Raw genomic sequence first — 18,749 nt, 5'->3', positions numbered from 1 at the left:
GAAATTCTTTTGTTTCATGCATACATGCTTAGGATTTTTATGTATTCTTAATCAACTTCTATATCATTGTGTAATACCTTCTTAATCCTTAATGTTCTTCCCTGTTCCTATGTCTTTAAAATTAACAGAGCTACTCCAGTTTTCTTTAGGTTAGGGTTCATGTGTATCTTTCTTATCCTTTTATTTTCAGCTGAGGCCTTTACACTTAAAGTAGGCTTATTGTAGACTGCACAGAATTTCAGATTATGTTTTATGCATTCTAACAATCTCTGTTTGATTGGTGAGCTGAAAGTATTCATATTTGTCATAGTTATTGATGTAATTAAATTAAACAGTAACATTAGATGTCTGTTTTCTATTTTTCTCTTTTTCCCACTTACTTTTTCCTGCTTTCTTGAGATTAAGTAGGCATACTTTTTTAGGTTTTTATTTAAATTCCAGTTAGTTACATGGATGGAGTTAAGAGAGTATTATGCTAAGCAAATTAAGTGGGCATTTTAAAATATAAAACTGCTTAGAAGAGATCAAATTTCAACTTTTTTTATTTTTTAAAATAAACTATCTTCAGAGAAGTTTAAAGTTCACAGAAAAAATTCAGGAGAGAGTACAAAGAGTTCTTGTATACCACACACTTACAACCTTTCCTACTATATATAAACTTTTCTACTATAGACAACCTTTCCTACCAGAGTGGCACATTGTGACAATTGATTAATCTACATGGACACATCATTATCAACCAAAGTCTGTAATTTACATTAGGCATCACTCTTAGTATTGTACCTTCTGTGGGTTATAACAACATAATGACATGGTATTGTAGTATCATATAGAATGGTATTACTGCCCCAGAAATCTTTTGTACTTAACCTATCCAATACATCCTCACAACAACCGCTGGAAACAACTGATTTTTTTTTTCTTGCTGTCTCCAGTTTTGCCTTTCCTAGAATGGCATATAGTTGGATTCATGTAGTATGTAGTTTTTTCATAGTGGCTTCCTTCACTTAGTGATACTCATTTAAGTTCTTATCTTTTCATGGATTGACAGCTCAATTCTTTTAAGTGTTGAGTACTGTTCACTGGCTGGATGTCCCAAAGTTTATTTATCCATTCCCCTACCTAAAGACATCTTGATTGCTTCCAAGTTTTGGCAGTTATTAACAAAGCTGCTATAAACATGTACAGAGTTTTGTGTGGACATAAGTTTTATATTTATTTGGGAAAATACCAAGGAACACGATTGTTGGAAGAGCATGTTTGGTTTTATAAGAAACTGCCAAACTCTTCCAAACTACCCATACCATTTTGTATTTCCCAACATCAGTGAATGAGAGTTCCTGTTGCTCCACATCTTTATCAGCATTTGATGTTGTCAGTATTCTAAGTTTGGCCCATTAATTGTTTAATTTGCAGTTCCCTAATGACATACAAAGCTACATATATCTTCTGTAGGAAGGTGTCTGTCAGAAGTTTTGTTCATTTTTTAAATTTCCTTACTGAGTTTTTTTTCTTTACCTTAGTTTCTGATTTATTTCACCTTCATCTGTCTAAAAGGACTTCTTTCAACATTTCTTACAAGGTGTGGATCCTGGGCATAGATCCCCTTACATTCTTTTCATTCTTTCCTTTTAAAAAAAAATATTTTATTTATTTATTTGAGAAAGTGTGTGTGTGTGAGCATGAACTGGGGAGGCGGGGGGAAGAGGCAGAGGCAAAAGGAGAAGCAAACTCCCTGCTAATCAGAGACCCTGACCTCAGACTCAATCTCAAGACCCTGAGATTATGATCTGAGCAGAAGGCAGATGCTTAACCAACTAAGCCACCCAGGTGTCCCTCATTCTTTCTTTTTTTAATTTTAATCTGATAAACTCTTTATTTCTCCTTCACTTTTAAGGAATGATTGGGCAGTATACATATTTCTAGGTTTGTGTTTATTTTCTCTCAGTATTTTAAATATTTCATCTACTCTCTTCTTCCCTGCATGATTCCTGAAGAAAAGTCAGATATACTTTGATTCTATGTCAGTAAAATATTTTTACCCATGGCTGCTTTCAAGATTTATTCTTCATATTTAATTTTTAAAATTTAAATATTACATTTTTGGCATTTATTCTCCTTGGTGTCTTCTGAGCTTTCTGATGTGTGGCTTGGTGCCTAACATTAATTTTGGAAAATTCTCACTCAGTATTACTTCAACTAATGTTTGCTCCTTTCTTTCTTCTCCTTCTAGTATTCGCATTATGGGTATGTTATGCTCTTTGTAGTTGTCCTACAGTTATTGGATATTCTTGGGGCTTATAGCCTTCCTTTTTCTCTCTGCTTTTAAATTTAGGTATTTCTATGGAGCTCAAGCTCTAATTCCTTGAAATGTCTAGTATACTAATGAGCCCATCAAAGGCATTCTTCATTTATGTTACATTATTTTTACCTCTAACATTCTTAGAAATACTCTCTTAGCACTTTGGTCTCCCTACTTCTTATCTATCTGTTCTTGTATATTGTCTACTATTTCCATTAACCCCCTTAGCATATTAATCATAGGTTTTCAAATTTAAATATCTCATCTGATATTTCCACCATTCTTGCTATATCTGACTCCAATTCTAATGCCTCTTCAATCTCTTCAAACTGTTTTTTGCTAGTTAGTGTGCCTTGTAATTTCTCAAAAGGCTAACATGACATACTAGATAAAAGGAATTGCAGTAAATGTGCAATTCCAGTAATGTGCTAGTAAGGGGGATATATCGTCTCCCCCCACCTCCTTGGTGAGTGTAGTCTTTTGAGTAGGTCAGACTTTTAGTGATCCTGTGTCCTTGAGCTGTAGAGGTCAGCAGTGCTTCTCAGTTCCCCACTCTTTGCTTGGGTCATCCCTTCTACCAGGGAGGTTGGTTCTGGTTAAATAGTTTCTCCTTTTAAAGAGGACAGTCGTCTTTAAGAAGAATAGAATGCTCTAACACACTTCAAAATGGTTACTTACTATTCCCCTCCCCCTGTCAAAGGAGCTGCAGTTTTTTCCCCTCAATATTCACAGTAAGGACCTGATAAAGTTCCTCTAGGTAAAACTCTCAAAAGTGTGGGTCCTTCCTATGTTTGCATTCCCCTAGAGTTTTTAACTCTCAGCCTTGTGTACCCTGAGCCTCTAACCATACATCAACTGCAGTATAGGTTTTCCTACCCGCACCATATCCCATGGACAGTTCTGCCAGTGAGTTTCTGCTCTGGTAAACTGAGACTCTCTGTATCTGCCTATGTGACTCTCTCCAATTGGGAGCAGCAGCCCTTTGACCTGTGACCTCATTCGCTAATGGATCTAGAGTTGTTGATTTTTCAGTTTTTCAGCTTTTTACCTGCTGGGACATAGTGTGATTTCTGAGCTTCTCACATGTTACACCAGAAACTGGAAGTCTAGGCCTGTACTTTTCAAGTTTATTTTATTTCTTCAAGTGACTCACTCATTATTTATACCTCTACTTTAATTTTTTTTTTAGTATCTGCTTTAGAGTTTAAAATATAAGCATACCTCATTTTATTGCACAGTACAGATACTGAGACTTTTACAAATGAAAGTTTGTGGCAGCCTTTCATCCAGCAAGTCTATCAGCACCATTTTTCCTGTAGCATCTGCTCACTTCATGTCCATGTGTCACATTTTAGTCATTCTCACAACGTTTCTAACTTTATCATTATTATTATATTTGTTATGGTGATCTGTAATCAGGATTATGACCAGCTGAAAGCTTAGATGATGGTTAACATTTTTCAGCAATAAAGTAATATTTAATTAAAGTATATACTTTTTTTATACATAAGGCTTTTGCACACTTGGTTAGAATGTAAATCTAAGTTTTATATGTGTGGGGGAATGAAAAAATTTATTTGACTCACTTCATCACAATATTTGTTTTATGGCAGTTGTTAAGAACCAAACATGTAAGATCTGCAAGGCATTCCTGTAGACCTCCTTAACTAATTTTGTCCACCTTCAGTAATACTATACTCTTATAGTAATACTATACTCTAAAGAGTAATACTCTTTACATGTGATGTCAAAACTTGATCATAGTCCTAATTCTTCTTTACTTTGTCTTGCATCATTGTGATCATTTCACTTTTACATATGTCATAAACACATAGTACATTGTGACTGTCTTTGCTTTAAATAGTTATTATTAAAGAAAATATTATAATACCTCACATTTTATCGAATCTAATTTCTAGTGCCCTCCGTGTCTTTATATAGAGTCAAGTTTCCTCTCAGCATGACATCCTTTTCTCTGAAGAAATTTATACAACTGTACATGTACTTTTTGTACATTTGATTGGCTGATATCAATTCCCTTAATTTTTCTTTCTTTGAAATATTAAAAAATCTCCTACTTTTGAAGGATATTTTCAGTGGATATAGAATTGTGGGATGACTTATTTTCTTTCAATATTTTAAAAACATCATCCATTGTCTTCTCAGTTGCATAGATTCTGATAGGCTTATTGGTATAATTCTTACCTTTATTCCTCTGTATATAATCTTCCCCCATCCATTGTTATGGCTGCTTTCAAGACTTTCTCCTTGTTACTGTTTTCATTCAGTTTGAATGTGACTTGCTAAGGTGTTGGAGGTTTTGTTGGTTCACTTGTTTGTTTTATTTTTCTTTTCTGTTTGATATTTTCTGAACATCAAGAATCTTTTTTTTTTATATTTATCACTAATTTTAGAAAAATTTTTTTAAGTATTTTTTCAGGGGTGGCTGGGTGGCTCAATGGTTTAAGCCTCTGCCTTTGCTCAGGTCATGGTCTCAAGGGTCCTGGGATCGAGCTCTACATCAGACTTTCTGCTCAGCAGGGAGCTGCTTTTCCCTCTCTCTCTGCCTGCTGCTCTGCCTACTTGTGATCTCTCTCTGTCAAATAAATTTTTTAAAATCTTAAAAAAAAAAAAAAGGTGTTTCTTACGTTGTTTCTTTCTGCCCTGTTCTCTTTGTTTTCTTGCTTATGTGTAATCTAATTACACATAAGTTAAATCATTTAATGTTGCCTTATTGCTCGTTGCTACTCTATTCTGTTTTTATTTTCCACTCTTTGTTTTTCCTTTGTGTTTGGATTGTGTGTTTTGTATTTGGATTGTGTGTTTTGTATTGACCTATTTTTGTGGTCATTGACTTTCCTTGGTTATATGACATATACTTTGAAGGCCAACAATGACATTTTCTATAGATTTTGTTTCTAGCTTATCTAAGTCTATCCTACAGTTTTCATCTGTCCTGAAATTACCTGTGTATCTTGCACGTTGTTGACATTTTTCATCAAAGCCTTTAATATACTAATTATAAGTTATTCTGAAGTCCTTGTTTAAAAGCTCAAACATCTGTTTTGTATCTAAGTCTAGCTGTGAGGAGTATTTTGTCAGTTTAGGTCGATTTTTTTAATGCCTTTTGACATGTCTTATGTTTTGTTGAATACCTGACATTATATATGACGATAGATACTGTATTATGACAGTAGATGCTAAGTCCTTTTTACGATACTTGGTAAGCACACACTTTCTTCTGCTAGACCTTTACTATGGGGATTTGTGTTAATCTAGTCAGGACTTGACATGAGTTTGAAGTTTGTTATTGCTCTGGTTACTAAAGTTAGAGTATGTTAATGTTATGTGTTCCAGAGACTTCCAGTGCCTCTGGTAGAGGTTTTCTCCACCTCACACAGTTAGCAAATTGGAGCTGATAACTTTTGTTGTAAATTCTTTCTTGTGCTGTTCACTGTGGGGTATTTAAAGACAACTCTGGCCCCTACCCACTAGATGCTAGTAATATCCCTCAAACTATGATAACCAAAATTGTCTCTAAAGAGTACCAAATTTCCCTGGTTGATTCAGGGTAGGTCTCAGTTGAGAGGCACTACTCTGTTTTCTTCTTGGTTTGGCTCTGGGTCCTCTCTTTGTGCTGCTTTTAAAGAAACTCTCTTTCATCTCTCTACCTGTATTGCCCTCTACATTGATAATCCTAAGGACGTTTGCACGCTTATTTTCACTTGCATTTGGTTTTTAGTGGCTAATTAAAACTAGTATATCTTCATACCAATTTATATGGCCCCTAATAAAATCTCCTCCAGATAAACATGCAGAGAGCCTGTTTTCCTCCATGCTTGTGCCGCCACTATGCATAATCTTAGTTGTTTGATTTGCTTCCTCAATTTTCTAATGGTTTGAACACAAATCATTAATGTTTAGTTTGTCTAGCATTTTTCTTGCAGTAGGAGGGCAGCAACAAATTTTCCAGCTTTCCATATTTCTGAACTGAAATGAGAAGACCCCATTATCTTTATAATGTCCCCCAGTTGTCCTATTGGCTGTTATTTTTTTCAATCTGGGAGTGGGTCAAGGATGGCTTATTCTAGTGAATTTTCATATTTTACTCACCTTTCATGTATAATCCTTTCAAACCATTTTCTCCTAAGAAATTAAGATTATTTGAATAGCCCTGGATTATTGTTTTACATAATGTCTCCTAAGTATATTTGTCTAGCATTCCTCCATGGTTACTTACAGATTAAATGATTCTGGGAGGGATACAGATGTGCCTTTGTGTCCTTAAGTGGTCTACACTTATGAATGTATAAGATCCATGGCCACAGTTTGGTTACTTGGTTAATGTGTCAGCTAAATATCTGCCTTGTAAAGGTACTTTTTTCTTTTTTGCATTTAGGAACTAATATGTGGGGTATACCTTTGTTATATGAATACTCTCTTCCCAAAGGTTTTTATCTTAGTTATTTTAGAATCTATTGATGATTCTTGTTGATTTAGTTAATGTTACAGTGCATCTAAAGTGGCTGTTTTCTACCTCTCCTTTAGGTCTCTCCAGAAAAGATAAGTAGTGTTTAATGACATTTCTGCAAATCCAGAAAGTTTTTTCCCATCCCTTTTGTTAGCTCCAGGCTCTTGGCTGTTATCCTTAGGCTTTAAAACCATAAAATGGCCTTGCAAATGGGCACTGTATCCAAGTAATGTCTGGAAACAAAAACAAAACAAAACAGATTTGTCTCCCATGTTTCTTCTAGAGCAAGAAATATTTTTATAGCCTCTCCTATGAGTCTTTCTTTTTAATCCACTGGTCAAAATTGGAGCACATGCCTTGTGCTAACCAATCAGAAAGAGGAAAATAAAGGAAAAGTATGATGATTTTTGGACCAAATATGGCTCCCCTGCTTATGGCTAGGGATGAGCCAGAACCTCTGATGTATTTGTCTCTGTAAAGGAGACAATATGGTTGACAAATCCCGAATCTCTAATGGGAACTGAGAAGCTGGAAAACAAGCATGCCGGCTGTCGGTCTGGAGGACTCCCCTTCTCCCTTACCAACTTATCCCCAGCACTGCCTATGCTGCTGTTGTGCATGTGTGTATTAGTGAGAGAAGGCTTAACTCAATTCCGTTTCCTTTTCCTTTTATTTCCTCAGAAACATGAATTCTACTTTTGTGCAGCATGTCCCCAGGAGGCTTATCTGCTACATCTGCAAGGACTATTTCACAGACCCTTTCACCCTTAGCTGTGGGCACAACTTTTGTACTCCGTGTCTCTGCCTCCTGTGAGAGGATGCTCAGCATCCTACTCACTGCTCTGTGTGCAGGACAGTATCTCCATGAATAGACTTCAAAGGCATTGTTTTTGCTGTGAAACAAGTTCGTGCTTCCAAAGAATCCATTGCCTGCCAGTTACCGAACTCTGCCAAGCAAGTCTGTAGGATACACCTAGTATTAAAGGACCTCTTCTGTCTAACTGAAAAGAGCCCACTGTGTTTGCACTGCTCCAGTTCCCAAAGACATGCCACTCACAGACACTCACCAGTGTCACAAGCTGCTGAGCAGTGCAGGGTAAGTACCATCACTGTGAAATGTGGAAGACTCCATGCCTTATCATGCAATGATCAACAGTTGTTGATTTTTATTTTTCTCAAGCAAATAGAATTGCAAGATACCATGTGCCATGCACTGTTCTGAAAAATTAGGGATACGACACTGAAGAAACTAGACAAACATCTTTGCTCCCCTAAAGTTTAAATTCTGTTGGGTTGAGGGAGAATGGTGATGAGTTGAGGAGGGTGTTGGCATTTCAGCGTAACTAACAGGGTATGTAATCTCTAGAGACAGTGACAGTCATTGGCTACTTCAGCAATGATGACAACAAACGTCTTTTAGTGATAGCAGATTTAGAAATAATGTATTGTAATCATACCATAGAAAAAGTGATAGCCATCATTTCAAAATTAAATATGAATCAAGATTCACTTCTGAACACTGTCCATATTACATATAATGTAAGTAGTAGATTCCTCAGATTATGGATTACATTTTCTAAATTCAGGAACTCTATTTTTGATCAGTCTCCCAGATTTGACTATTAGTGTTCCCAGAGAAAATCATTGACATATCTGCTTTCTTTACTTTTTTATTTTTCTCATGTCTATCCCCTTATCAATTTTTGAGGCATCTGAAAAGTGCTATTTCTGTTTTTCTAGTGCTTAAATTTGCAGTTCTTTTACAGGAGAAACTTCTGATGCAAATGAAGTCTATTTGGAAAAGCAGACAGAAAAATCAGAAAAATCTAAACAAAGAGTACAACTTGTTTAGAGCATGGAAGTTAAGAGTAGGCCCTGTTTCCCTTGGAACCAGCTTGGGAGAGATACCATGGTAACTGACAGTGGAAGAACTTAAATTAAATCATGATGTTTCTTGAGCAGGTAATCAGAAAAAGAGCTACATCTGTTTCTCTACAGGAAACATGGCCTTCAGTACAGGATTTCACACTGAGCCCATTGTGTAACTGAAAGACTTTTCCTGGTTTTTCTGGATAAAACAATATCTACCAGCAATACATCATCAGGGATAAGAAAATGCACTATCTCAAGACAGAATGCAATGATCACAGGGATGGAGGTAAATACGGAGTTCTACAGGAACTTAGCAAATTTTGAATGTTAAGAAAAGCTTCTCAAACAAGTGAAAATCAATGTGATGTTTGTATGTTAGTAGAATTTGTCATTTCCTGGATATTGATGGCAGAGGGATCTAAGGGACAAGAAAAGTAAAGATGAAACAAACCAGACAACCCATGAAATTGTTCGAGATCTGCTTGCTGCTCTCATCAGTGATGAGGGATGTGGCTAGAAATGTCGTTATGCCCAGATCAAGAATACAAATGCCTAGCTAAGGATTTTGGATTGTGTCATTGTTGATTCATGAAGAAGAACTGAGAACCTGAATCTGAAGAAGACAACTAGACCTTTCTTTTCAAAGAACTCAAGCAATACTGAAGGAGACATATGAGAGACCACTATTAGAGAATAAAAATTCATTGAACAGTTATCTGTGCATGGTACTATGAGAATGCCAAAGAGGAATAAGAACATTATGTTGATCATTTAGGATGGGTTTCTTTTTTTTTTTTTTTCAAGATTTTATTTATTTTAGAGAGCATGTGAGCAGGGGTAAGAAGTGGTAAGGAAGGTCAGAGGGAGAGAGAATCTTAAGCAGACTTCACGCTGAACACAGAGTCTGAGACAGGGCTTGATCTCTTAATTCTGAGATCATGACTGGAGCAGAAATTAAGAGTCCTACACTCCCATCCAGATGGATTTCTAATGAGTCATTCATTCATATGAGGACTTTTGATGTGTTGCTCACTGTTCTAGGCCAACAAAGAGATACAGGAATGGGCAAAAAGAGAAACAAATCACTGAGCTCGGGAGTTTATAATCAGTAAAAGAACTTGATCCAGAAATTTAAAAAGTAAAAGTTGTGATATATCACGTTTATGAAGTGCTTGGGTAAAATGAAAGCAGAAAATGAGTATAAGGAGTGTGGGCTTGGGGAATGTATGCTGGCCATGGTTACACCTGGGCAGAGATCAGAAGGAGCTGGTCAGGGGTGAGGGAGCTGGGGGACGAGCGCCCTCTCTGAGAACACAGCTCTCTGCAGTAGGAAACAGAGGGATTAGTAAAAGCAATGGGCAGGAAATAATTCAAACATGGAAAGAAGGTGAAGTAATATAAGAATGAATCATATTATTTGGATTTAGTAAAAACAGGCTCTTGGCAAGTTGGAATGTGTAGTTCAGGAAAGAGTAGGGAACAGAAGCAAGGAGTCATTGCTTGGATGAATAACCGGAAATTACACCCATGGACACACTGAGTTTGATTCCATTTGGTCAATAAGTTGGCTTTTATGGCAATAAAAGTGTTAGCATAGAAGCTAGCTAAAGCCATTTTAACAAGGATGTTTAATGTTGATACTTCCAAAATAATTTGGTAAATCCGCATGTGTTTAAAGATGGTGTGAAGAGAAAGGGAGAAAGTGAACTGGAGACAGACCCACAGAACAAGGGATTCAGAGACACAGAGATGTAGGAGACAGAAGAGAGGCAAGAATGTGTGTGTAGGATCGTAAGCTGATGTCTCTAAGGAGGTGAGACAGGGTGGACCAATCACGAGGGGGTGGGTGTGGTCCTGAGGCAGGTGGAGCCAAGCTCTGGTGAAACACAGAGTTTTGGAAATGAAGATAATTTAGAAAGATCATGTGCAATGTCCTTTATTTGCCCGAGGAAGTCAATTTTTGCTTTTTTGCTGAGAGCAGATAGTCAGTTTATGAATACGAATGTTCAGGAAAATGAATTATGATTTAAATATTATGAATTATATAAAACAATAAAAATTGATTTTAAATTTCTGTTTTTACATGAAAACATGGATGTTTGAGGGTAAGTCGTTGTAAACAATGGTGCAGGCAATAAATAAATGAAAAAGAAAGAAAGGAAGGAAGGAAAAAGGTAAGAAAGAAACCAAATGTGTGGTTTCTTAGAAGAAAGACGTAAAGCTATATGTAGTACTTCTTTGATGTGAATATATGCTTCAGATCATGATTTGTAGGTTCAAATTCTAATCCCTAATGGTAGTAGGAGTGGGGGCTTTGAGTGGTGATAAGATCACGCGGCCAGAGTCCTCAGAAATGGGACACATGTCCTTCTGAAAGAGATGCTAGAAATGTCCCTTGTCCCATCTGCCATTTGAGGACACAATGAAAAGATAGTTATGTAGGAAGTGGGCTCTCATCAAATCTGCCAGCACCAATCCTAGACTTCCCAGCATATAGAATGGTGAGAAATTAATTTCTGTATATATAGCTATCCAGTCTATGGTGCTTTTGTTAAAGGAGCCCAAACAGACTAAGAACACTGTACATAGCACACAGACTATAGATAATGAAAGAAGAAAAAAAGCATCCAGATATATGGCCTAATTAAACCAATGTCATTTCAGGGTTTTGTAAATCTACAGATGATGATGATCAGGGCTGAATATCCTAAGGTAAACCACTATCTCCATGAGGAAAAGCAAAAACATTTAGAGAGCCTGGCAGTGGAAGGCAAGATAGTTTTTAAATCAACTCCGGAGAAATGTAGCTAGAATGCGTACAGGAGGAAACCCCTGAGAAAAATGTATGAGGAACTAAAGGAAATTTGCTGCAAAACAGATGTGGACTTGAACCAGGTAAAGGCTAAGGAAAGATGTCAGGGTGTTGAACACCAGACTGCTCAGAAATCATTTATGTTCACTGAGGTCTATACCCTTGGACCTCCATTATTTTCCTGTTTCCAAGGTCCAATTCTGCCCTCTTTCACTTTGGGATGTCGGGCTTTGCTCCTCCAGTATAACCTGGAAGCTCAGGGTCACATTCACCTTATATGAAAAGGAAAACTATGTAGAAAATTCTGTGGAACAGATACAGGAAAAAAGAAAAAAAAAAAAGTCCTTCTTAACTCTTCTATTGAACTTTCAGTTTCTGACAGCAACAGAGCAGCTCATGAATAGATCATTCGACTCTGTATCTGGACTTGTCAATATGTGGGAATGTGGGATGTATCCATTCTTTTCTGTTTTGAAATTTTAGATTTGGAGCCCACATACCCTTGTAAGAACTTTGGGGAAAGCTCGGTGAATCTCACCATAGATTAGGACAAACACAACCAACTGTTTATTCTAAGAACATCTTCTGTTTTAAATTTTATCATGATCATGATGGTATCAATGTATGCAAATATAGGAAGAGTTTCATCTTTGTAAGGAGGAAAAGAGCAAGTGATTTCACCCAAGAAAGAGAAGTGGAGATACAGAATTTTCCAGGCCAGTCTCATAGCCTCAGACTAGACTAAGCATATCTTGCGCTCAAAGCTAAGGCTTCCTCTCTTTCTCTTCACAGGATTTTGGAGACCTCATGATAAGGTAAGTTTGCCCCTCTGTTCAAGTTGGTTTATGGTGACAGTGGTCAGGCTATTTCTGCTGAGAGGGACACACACCTTTTTGTGGCAAGTTTCTGTCTGCATTTTGAAACAAAGGCAGTCTTCTCTAAACAAGTCTAGGTTTTATACTGGCCACCCTTAGGTAAAAGTGAGGGTTGAGAGGGATGCGGTTTCGGCTGTAAGGCTTAATGCAGAAGTTGCCAAAAGATATTTATTTTTCCTATCTCTAATTTTCAAGATCCCAATTATTTGAGGATCATTCCAGGTCTTCTGTGGGAAAGGCAAATAAGCTCACAGAGGCAGCAGGTGGAAGGAGTGTGAGAAGAGGGGGCAGGACAGGTCCCCAAGAAAGAGTCTCCTACAGAGCTTAGACTCCATATGTACCAGGAAGCAAGTTCCAAAATTTTGGCACCTATTGGATTTCGGCAACTAAAAGGGAATGGCTATATGACTCCCCTAGGGAAGCCGAAGGCAAGAAAGAGATACAATTGTGAGTGAAGTGACATATCTCACTGAGATCGAAGTGGGAAGAGCAGGGTAGCTAATTATAAAATACAAGAACAATTGCAGATTTGCAACTCCCCAAATCCCTGGATTTGTGGAGTTGAAGTCACACCTTCTGCACCTAACAGAGAGGATTCTGATGGAGCATCTTCAAGGGATTGCTTACGATCCCACTGGACGTGATAGTAAGCAGCTCTTTTTCTTTGCAGGAGTCCGTTAATGCAGCTGCACATTCCCCAGCCTGTGAACCCACAGCTGAGCTCACAGACCATCACGGGGATGTCCGAAAGGCTTAACAACTTCCGAGGTGAGAACAGCCACTGTGGTGAGACCTCACTATTTCCTCCAGGAGGAGATATACTTGGAGGACCTCCCCTCATTGCTCTATTGGTCTTCTCAGAGAACAGGGAAGCAGGTCAATATGAATACCCTTATAACTAATTATATTTTATTGTTAATTAACAAGTAAAAGCTATCTGAAGTCTGTCAAAGACAATTGAATATAACCGTTTTCTTATGACAATTTGCACTGAGTTTAAAACCATGAAAGCATGTGGCATTAAAACTACATATTAGGGGCGCCTGGTTGGCTCAGTGGGTTAAGCCTCTGCCTTCGGCTCAGGTCATGACCTCAGGGTCCTGGGATCAAACCCCGCATGGGGCTCTCTGCTCAGCAGGGAGCCTGCTTCCCCCCCCCCTCTCTAACTACTTGTGATCTCTCTCTCTGTCAAATAAATAAATAAAATATTTTTTAAAAAACTATGTATTAATTCAGCTATTTCAATTTGCAGATGTTAACTATGGTTGTATGGAGATGTTCAGATTCTTAGGAGCACCGTTAGTGGTTATTTAAATGTTTATTTAAGAATTTAATTTAAGGAATGTATTTGAAAAATCGCAAGACTTAACAAAGGGGTGAACATATATTTATAAACAATAGGTACAACCAGAAAACAAATGGAACATGTGATTTGTTGTGTGGAGGGACAGATGGTGAGGCTGGCAGACAGGAAAAGCAGGCCTGGGATAGGATAAGTTGGATTCGGATTCCATGATGTAAGAGTTAGAAATTCAGAGAGAAAAACTACTTCTTAAAAAAAAGGCAAATACGGACTTTCAGTTTATTTTACCTTTGCTTGTTTGCATGTTGTGTCCCCATATTTGAGAAAGGTGATCACTATTTAGGACTAATAAAAATAATAATATCATATTTTTAAAGTGATCTGTAGTACATTTATTACTGTTATTATATTTACTTTATTTTGTGCTAGTTGGTGAATGAGAAGACTTAAGCAAGTGAAGGGCCATATTGGTATTTACTTGGCATCGATGTGCAGGCTCCTAAATGTTCAGTGAACTAGTGAAAATAAAGTGAACCTGACATCCTACATGTTTCTGTATTCTCAAAGTTGTCTTTCCTCTAATTCTTTGAAGAGACCTTTACTTGCTCTGTACATAGGCAAAGAGCCCTTGCTGAGGTCTCTGGATTTTCAGTGACACACTCTGTTTAGTCATTTGCGGTAAAAGAGTGTTCTGGAGCAGTTAGTATGGGCTCTGTCATGAAAGCTAACTGTTCCATGTTCCAGAACTTGATGAGGAATTACTAAATGGTAAGTACCACAGTGGGGTGGGAGTGTTCTCAGGAAACGAAGCAAACCAGTTTCCGTTTAGTTTTAGAGATGTGCTTGTTCGGCATTCACCAGAAGACTACTGCACTTTGTCCCCAGAACTTTTAAACTCTGTTCTTTGACTTGACGATTTTCTTCTTACTGAAGTGTGTCTTACATTGGACCATAATATAAGCAGTTCCCGTGTGGCTCTGTTTGAAGCCTGAGACATCTGCAATGCAGTCCTGACTATGAACACATGCCCCCCAGTTCTGCAAGTCCACGGTACACACTCTTGTGGGGAGCTCAGACCTTCACCTCCAGCAAACATTACTGCGAGGTAGAGGTGGGAAACTCTCGTAACTGGATTACAGGACTTTGCAAGGATTCCTGGATAAATTGCAGTGATATGCTGCTCAACCCTGAGGGTATCTTTCTACTTCTGTGCATCCAAGTGGACGACCTCTGACACCTCTTCTCTGCCTCCCCAATATTGTGCCACTACATCCAAAGACCCCAGGGCTAAATAGGGGTGTTTCTAGATTATGCACATAGTACAGTAAGCTTTGTTGACAAAAGCTCCCTTATTTGTAATTTCCTCTCATGCTCCTTTTCTTGCCCTTTCAGACCTTTCATTTGCTGTGGACCCAAATAATGAGGAACAGCTCATAAACCTGTCCAAGGTCTCGGGAATTTTAATAGCTGGGTAGTGTCCTTTCGTGGTGACTTCGCAAATGGGGAAAATCACTTATACCTCATGGACTTGAACTTCATCTTACCTTCAGGAGATTTATCGGCATTATTTTTTAAAGTGGTGACAATGTGAAGTATATACATTTGTCTTTTCTGTTTTATTTAAGTAAAAGTAATCTCTCTTATTTTCTTGTGTAGGATATGTGCACTTTTCATTTGCTGAGCTTCCTAGACATGGAGGAATGCATGGGTGTGGAAGCTCACTAAATGGATGAACACAAAGCACAGAGAATTCTCCTTCCAGACAGTTCTTGTCAAAACCCAGTGTCACTTTGGGTCACTCTTCCTCCTCCATTCATCTGGCTAAGTCCCTCCTCCATGCATTCTCCCTTTACTGGAATAGATTAGGTTCCATTATAACAAGACCTCAAGAACAGCTTATCTAACCTTTGTAAAACTCAACAACTCGACAACAGAATTCAGGTCTTTTCTAGTTTGCCAATCACAAGATGGATGGCCAATCTCAGTGCTCTTCATACCACATTCCAAGAATGAATCAGCAGCCTGGCGGCATGAAAGATAACAACAAAATATTTGAATAAATAAATAAAAGAATGTGTAAAAAAATATTAAAAGCAAAGGCTACAGAACCAACAGAAAGTTAGGATAATGAAGACACAGTAAGACAGGAAGTGCTGAGAAACATTATTGAATAAAGAAATGAATTATGTTACTGTTCAGATTCATGGGTCACAAATTCCCTTTAACTGAAAAGAAAAATATAGATCGTATATAATCTGACTCCTCAGTGTTGCTGTAAGTACTCAGTAACGAGCACAGTATTCCAAGAATACAGACAGATTTTACCAGAATGATAGTTACAGACAAAAATGCCGTGATGCTTGGATACTGAACTAGTTTTCAGGATATTATATAAATAGTCAAAACACACATACACACACAGATTTGGGGGAATGTGTAAACCTCAGTTCTCAACCACACAAAATATCAAATAGCCAACATTCAAATTTCATTTCAAAAAATGCTCCAGACTTAGATCTTAGAAGTTCACAAAGTAATCAGACATTAAAGTAATTCTCTCCAGGAATCCCTGGACATTAAAGTAATTCTCTCCAGGAATCCCTGGACATTAAAGTAATTCTCTCCAGGAATCCCTGCTCTCCTTCTCTTCCCAGAGAATCTTCAGTAGTGAATATTCTGGCAACTAAATTCACTTCTGTGAAAATGTAGCAGCATAAAAGCTACACCTAGATTTTCAGAGTGTTGCCTAGGGAGTCTTTAAAGCAATCTGACCATCCTGATCCCCTCATCTCTTGGAAGGTTCCAAGAGTTGCTACATACTTAACAGTTTTGTGTTGACTTCTGGCACTGGCCAAAATGGAATAAATCCTCGAGTCCAACTCACCCACGGATGACAACTAGAGACGTCTGAACAGACCACCGAAAGTAAGAACTCTGTGAACCCACTCAAATTGCCGACTGGGTGACCCCCAACAACACACACCACCCCCTGCCGACTGGGTGACCCCCAACAACACACACCACCCCCAAAGAGCCTTTACTTGGGATTTCTAAGACTTTACAGAAAGGGTGGCCCAAAGCGCACATGCTCCTTCTGACCTCACCCCCTCCTCCCCACCCCCACTCCCGCCCCCCAGATATTTAGGGCAACCTCACTGGTCATTACAGCTCCTCGCATTTTACACGAGGACATGCCTGTGTTTCAGAAGGATGTCTGCTCCTCCTCCTCCGCAGCCCTTTGAACGCAGGGTTCAAAAACCTGGATCAAGGATAAAATGAAAGGATTGGAGAGAAGAAACAGACAGAGATACAGTCGCCCCGGGGCAGTTTTTGATGCAAATTCCCTGTCAAATACAGGGAAGAGAATGACTGATTCCTCTAAGCCATAGGGACAATAAAATTGTCAAACGGGGAAAGGAAAACAGTCTGTTCTCTAAGAGGCTGATGCAGGAGCTGGACTCTCTGGGCTTCTGAGCTTACCAGGTGTTCCTGAGATACCTGCTGGGCACGAATTTTCATGTCCTTCAGAAAAATACTGAAGAGCTGGCGAAGACCAGATCAGAGAGCGAAAGAAGAGAGAACCAAATACAATAGACAGAAGAAAAAAGAAAACTGCAGACACAACAAAACTATCCCAACGTTTCTCACAATTCTTCTTTGACATAAATACTTGACAAAAGAAAGTTAAAAAAGAAACAGATTTAAAAGATGATTGAAGGTGGATGTGGAGCGAAGCTCCAGAGGGCGCTATAAAACACACTGGGAGTGAGCGGTCCATAATACATTCCGTTGTAGTGCCCACTGGATATTTAGAAATACCAGTTTGGAACATGGGAGCTATCTTCTAGTGGGAAATCTGGGTTAATGAATTACGGTCGAAGCCATAGGGATATGGAGCTCATTGTGGGAGGTATGCAAATCACACTTAGAGAATCACCATCTACCAAGGATGCTGAAAAAGGAGTCCGGATGGATAAAGGAAGATAGTAACCAGAATGAAGTGGAACCAGAAGGGTAAATACCAAAAGGTCAGGGGCAATGGAGTGTTGACCTCCTCAGGAGGCCCTCCTTGTCCTTGCCCACCCCTCCTCCAGCCCACTGATCCCAATCTCTCCTCCTTTAAGAGTCCTACTCTTACCAAGGAACACTATAATCACCTTAATTTGGGAGGGCAGGAAAATCCGCCATTTATATTTTTTCTTACTGAACCAATCTGAGAACGCTCACTCTGGAGACTGAGGCCATCAATAAATACTGTCCTATCTTCCCAGGAAACAGTTTGGGAAGATCTAATCTGGCTTCGTATGAACAATCTAAGTCAAGAAAGTTTTTAACGAGACTATGTCAGGAATGCTTATCGATAAGAAAGTAGTTAGTTGGGAAATACTGTGGCCTGATTTCTCTCCTATATAGAACAAGACCTGTAACTCAAGAGTGTGTTGCCATAAATCACCTCATGGGAACAGGCATGGAAAAGAAGACTGGCAAGTTCTGTCCAGAATGGCAAAGCCTGGAAACGGGCTATAGGACAGTTTCTATCTTGTCCTCATTGTGGTAGAATTTGAGCCTATTTCTACATTACACTTTTTTTTTAAAGATTTTACTTATTTGTCAGAGAGAGAGGGAGAGCACACAAGGCGGGGCAGAAGGGGGGAGCTTAGGGGGAGGGAAAAACAGACTCCCCACTGAGCAGGGAGCCAGACATAGGGCTCCATCCCAGGACCCTGGGATCATGACCTGAGTCGAAGTCAGCAGACACTTAACTGCCATGAGCCCTCCAGGTGCCCTGTAGATTTTTTTTTTTTTTTAAATAAGGAAATAGTCTCTCTAGAATATGTAAAGTGAAATAAATTTGTTATTTCTGACTCTCTTACTATAAACAATTCCGGTCTCCCTATTCATGAGTTCATGGTACTCTCTGCTTTTTGTAAAATGTTTAGATTTATTATTTGTAGTTATTTTTTTGTCTCTTTTTTAAAAAAGCAAATACATCTAGTAAAAAGTGTTGGGTTAAGGGACAATATTGAATTAAATATTGAAATATTTAATTTGAATTAATAATAATTATAATTAATAATAATAAATAATAATTAATAATAAATTGAATATTGAAT

The 18,749-nt window shown here is 38.2% G+C and overlaps 1 protein-coding gene across 2 annotated transcripts; it reads left to right on the top strand.

The window, feature by feature from the left end:
• The first annotated feature begins 8,579 nt into the window (after window positions 1-8,579).
• Window positions 8,580-16,164, top strand: LOC116598806 (tripartite motif-containing protein 77-like). Of its 2 annotated transcripts, XM_032358136.1 has the most exons (5): window positions 8,580-8,931; window positions 11,310-11,357; window positions 12,250-12,272; window positions 13,003-13,100; window positions 15,028-16,164. In XM_032358136.1, the coding sequence occupies exons 1-5, from the start codon at window positions 8,914-8,916 to the stop codon at window positions 15,108-15,110; spliced, it is 270 nt and encodes an 89-aa protein (XP_032214027.1). In that variant the 5' UTR covers window positions 8,580-8,913; the 3' UTR covers window positions 15,111-16,164. The 2 variants fall into 2 exon arrangements, with proteins under 2 accessions (XP_032214027.1, XP_032214026.1); XM_032358135.1 differs by lacking the exon at window positions 15,028-16,164 and having other exon boundaries at window positions 13,003-13,411.
• Window positions 16,165-18,749: the final 2,585 nt, after the last annotated feature.

Source organism: Mustela erminea, chromosome 9 (assembly GCF_009829155.1).
Source record: "Mustela erminea isolate mMusErm1 chromosome 9, mMusErm1.Pri, whole genome shotgun sequence".
Lineage (NCBI taxonomy): Eukaryota > Metazoa > Chordata > Mammalia > Carnivora > Mustelidae > Mustela > Mustela erminea.
The sequence above is the reverse complement of the archived record's forward strand: the minus strand, read 5'-3'. Positions and strand labels throughout refer to the sequence as shown.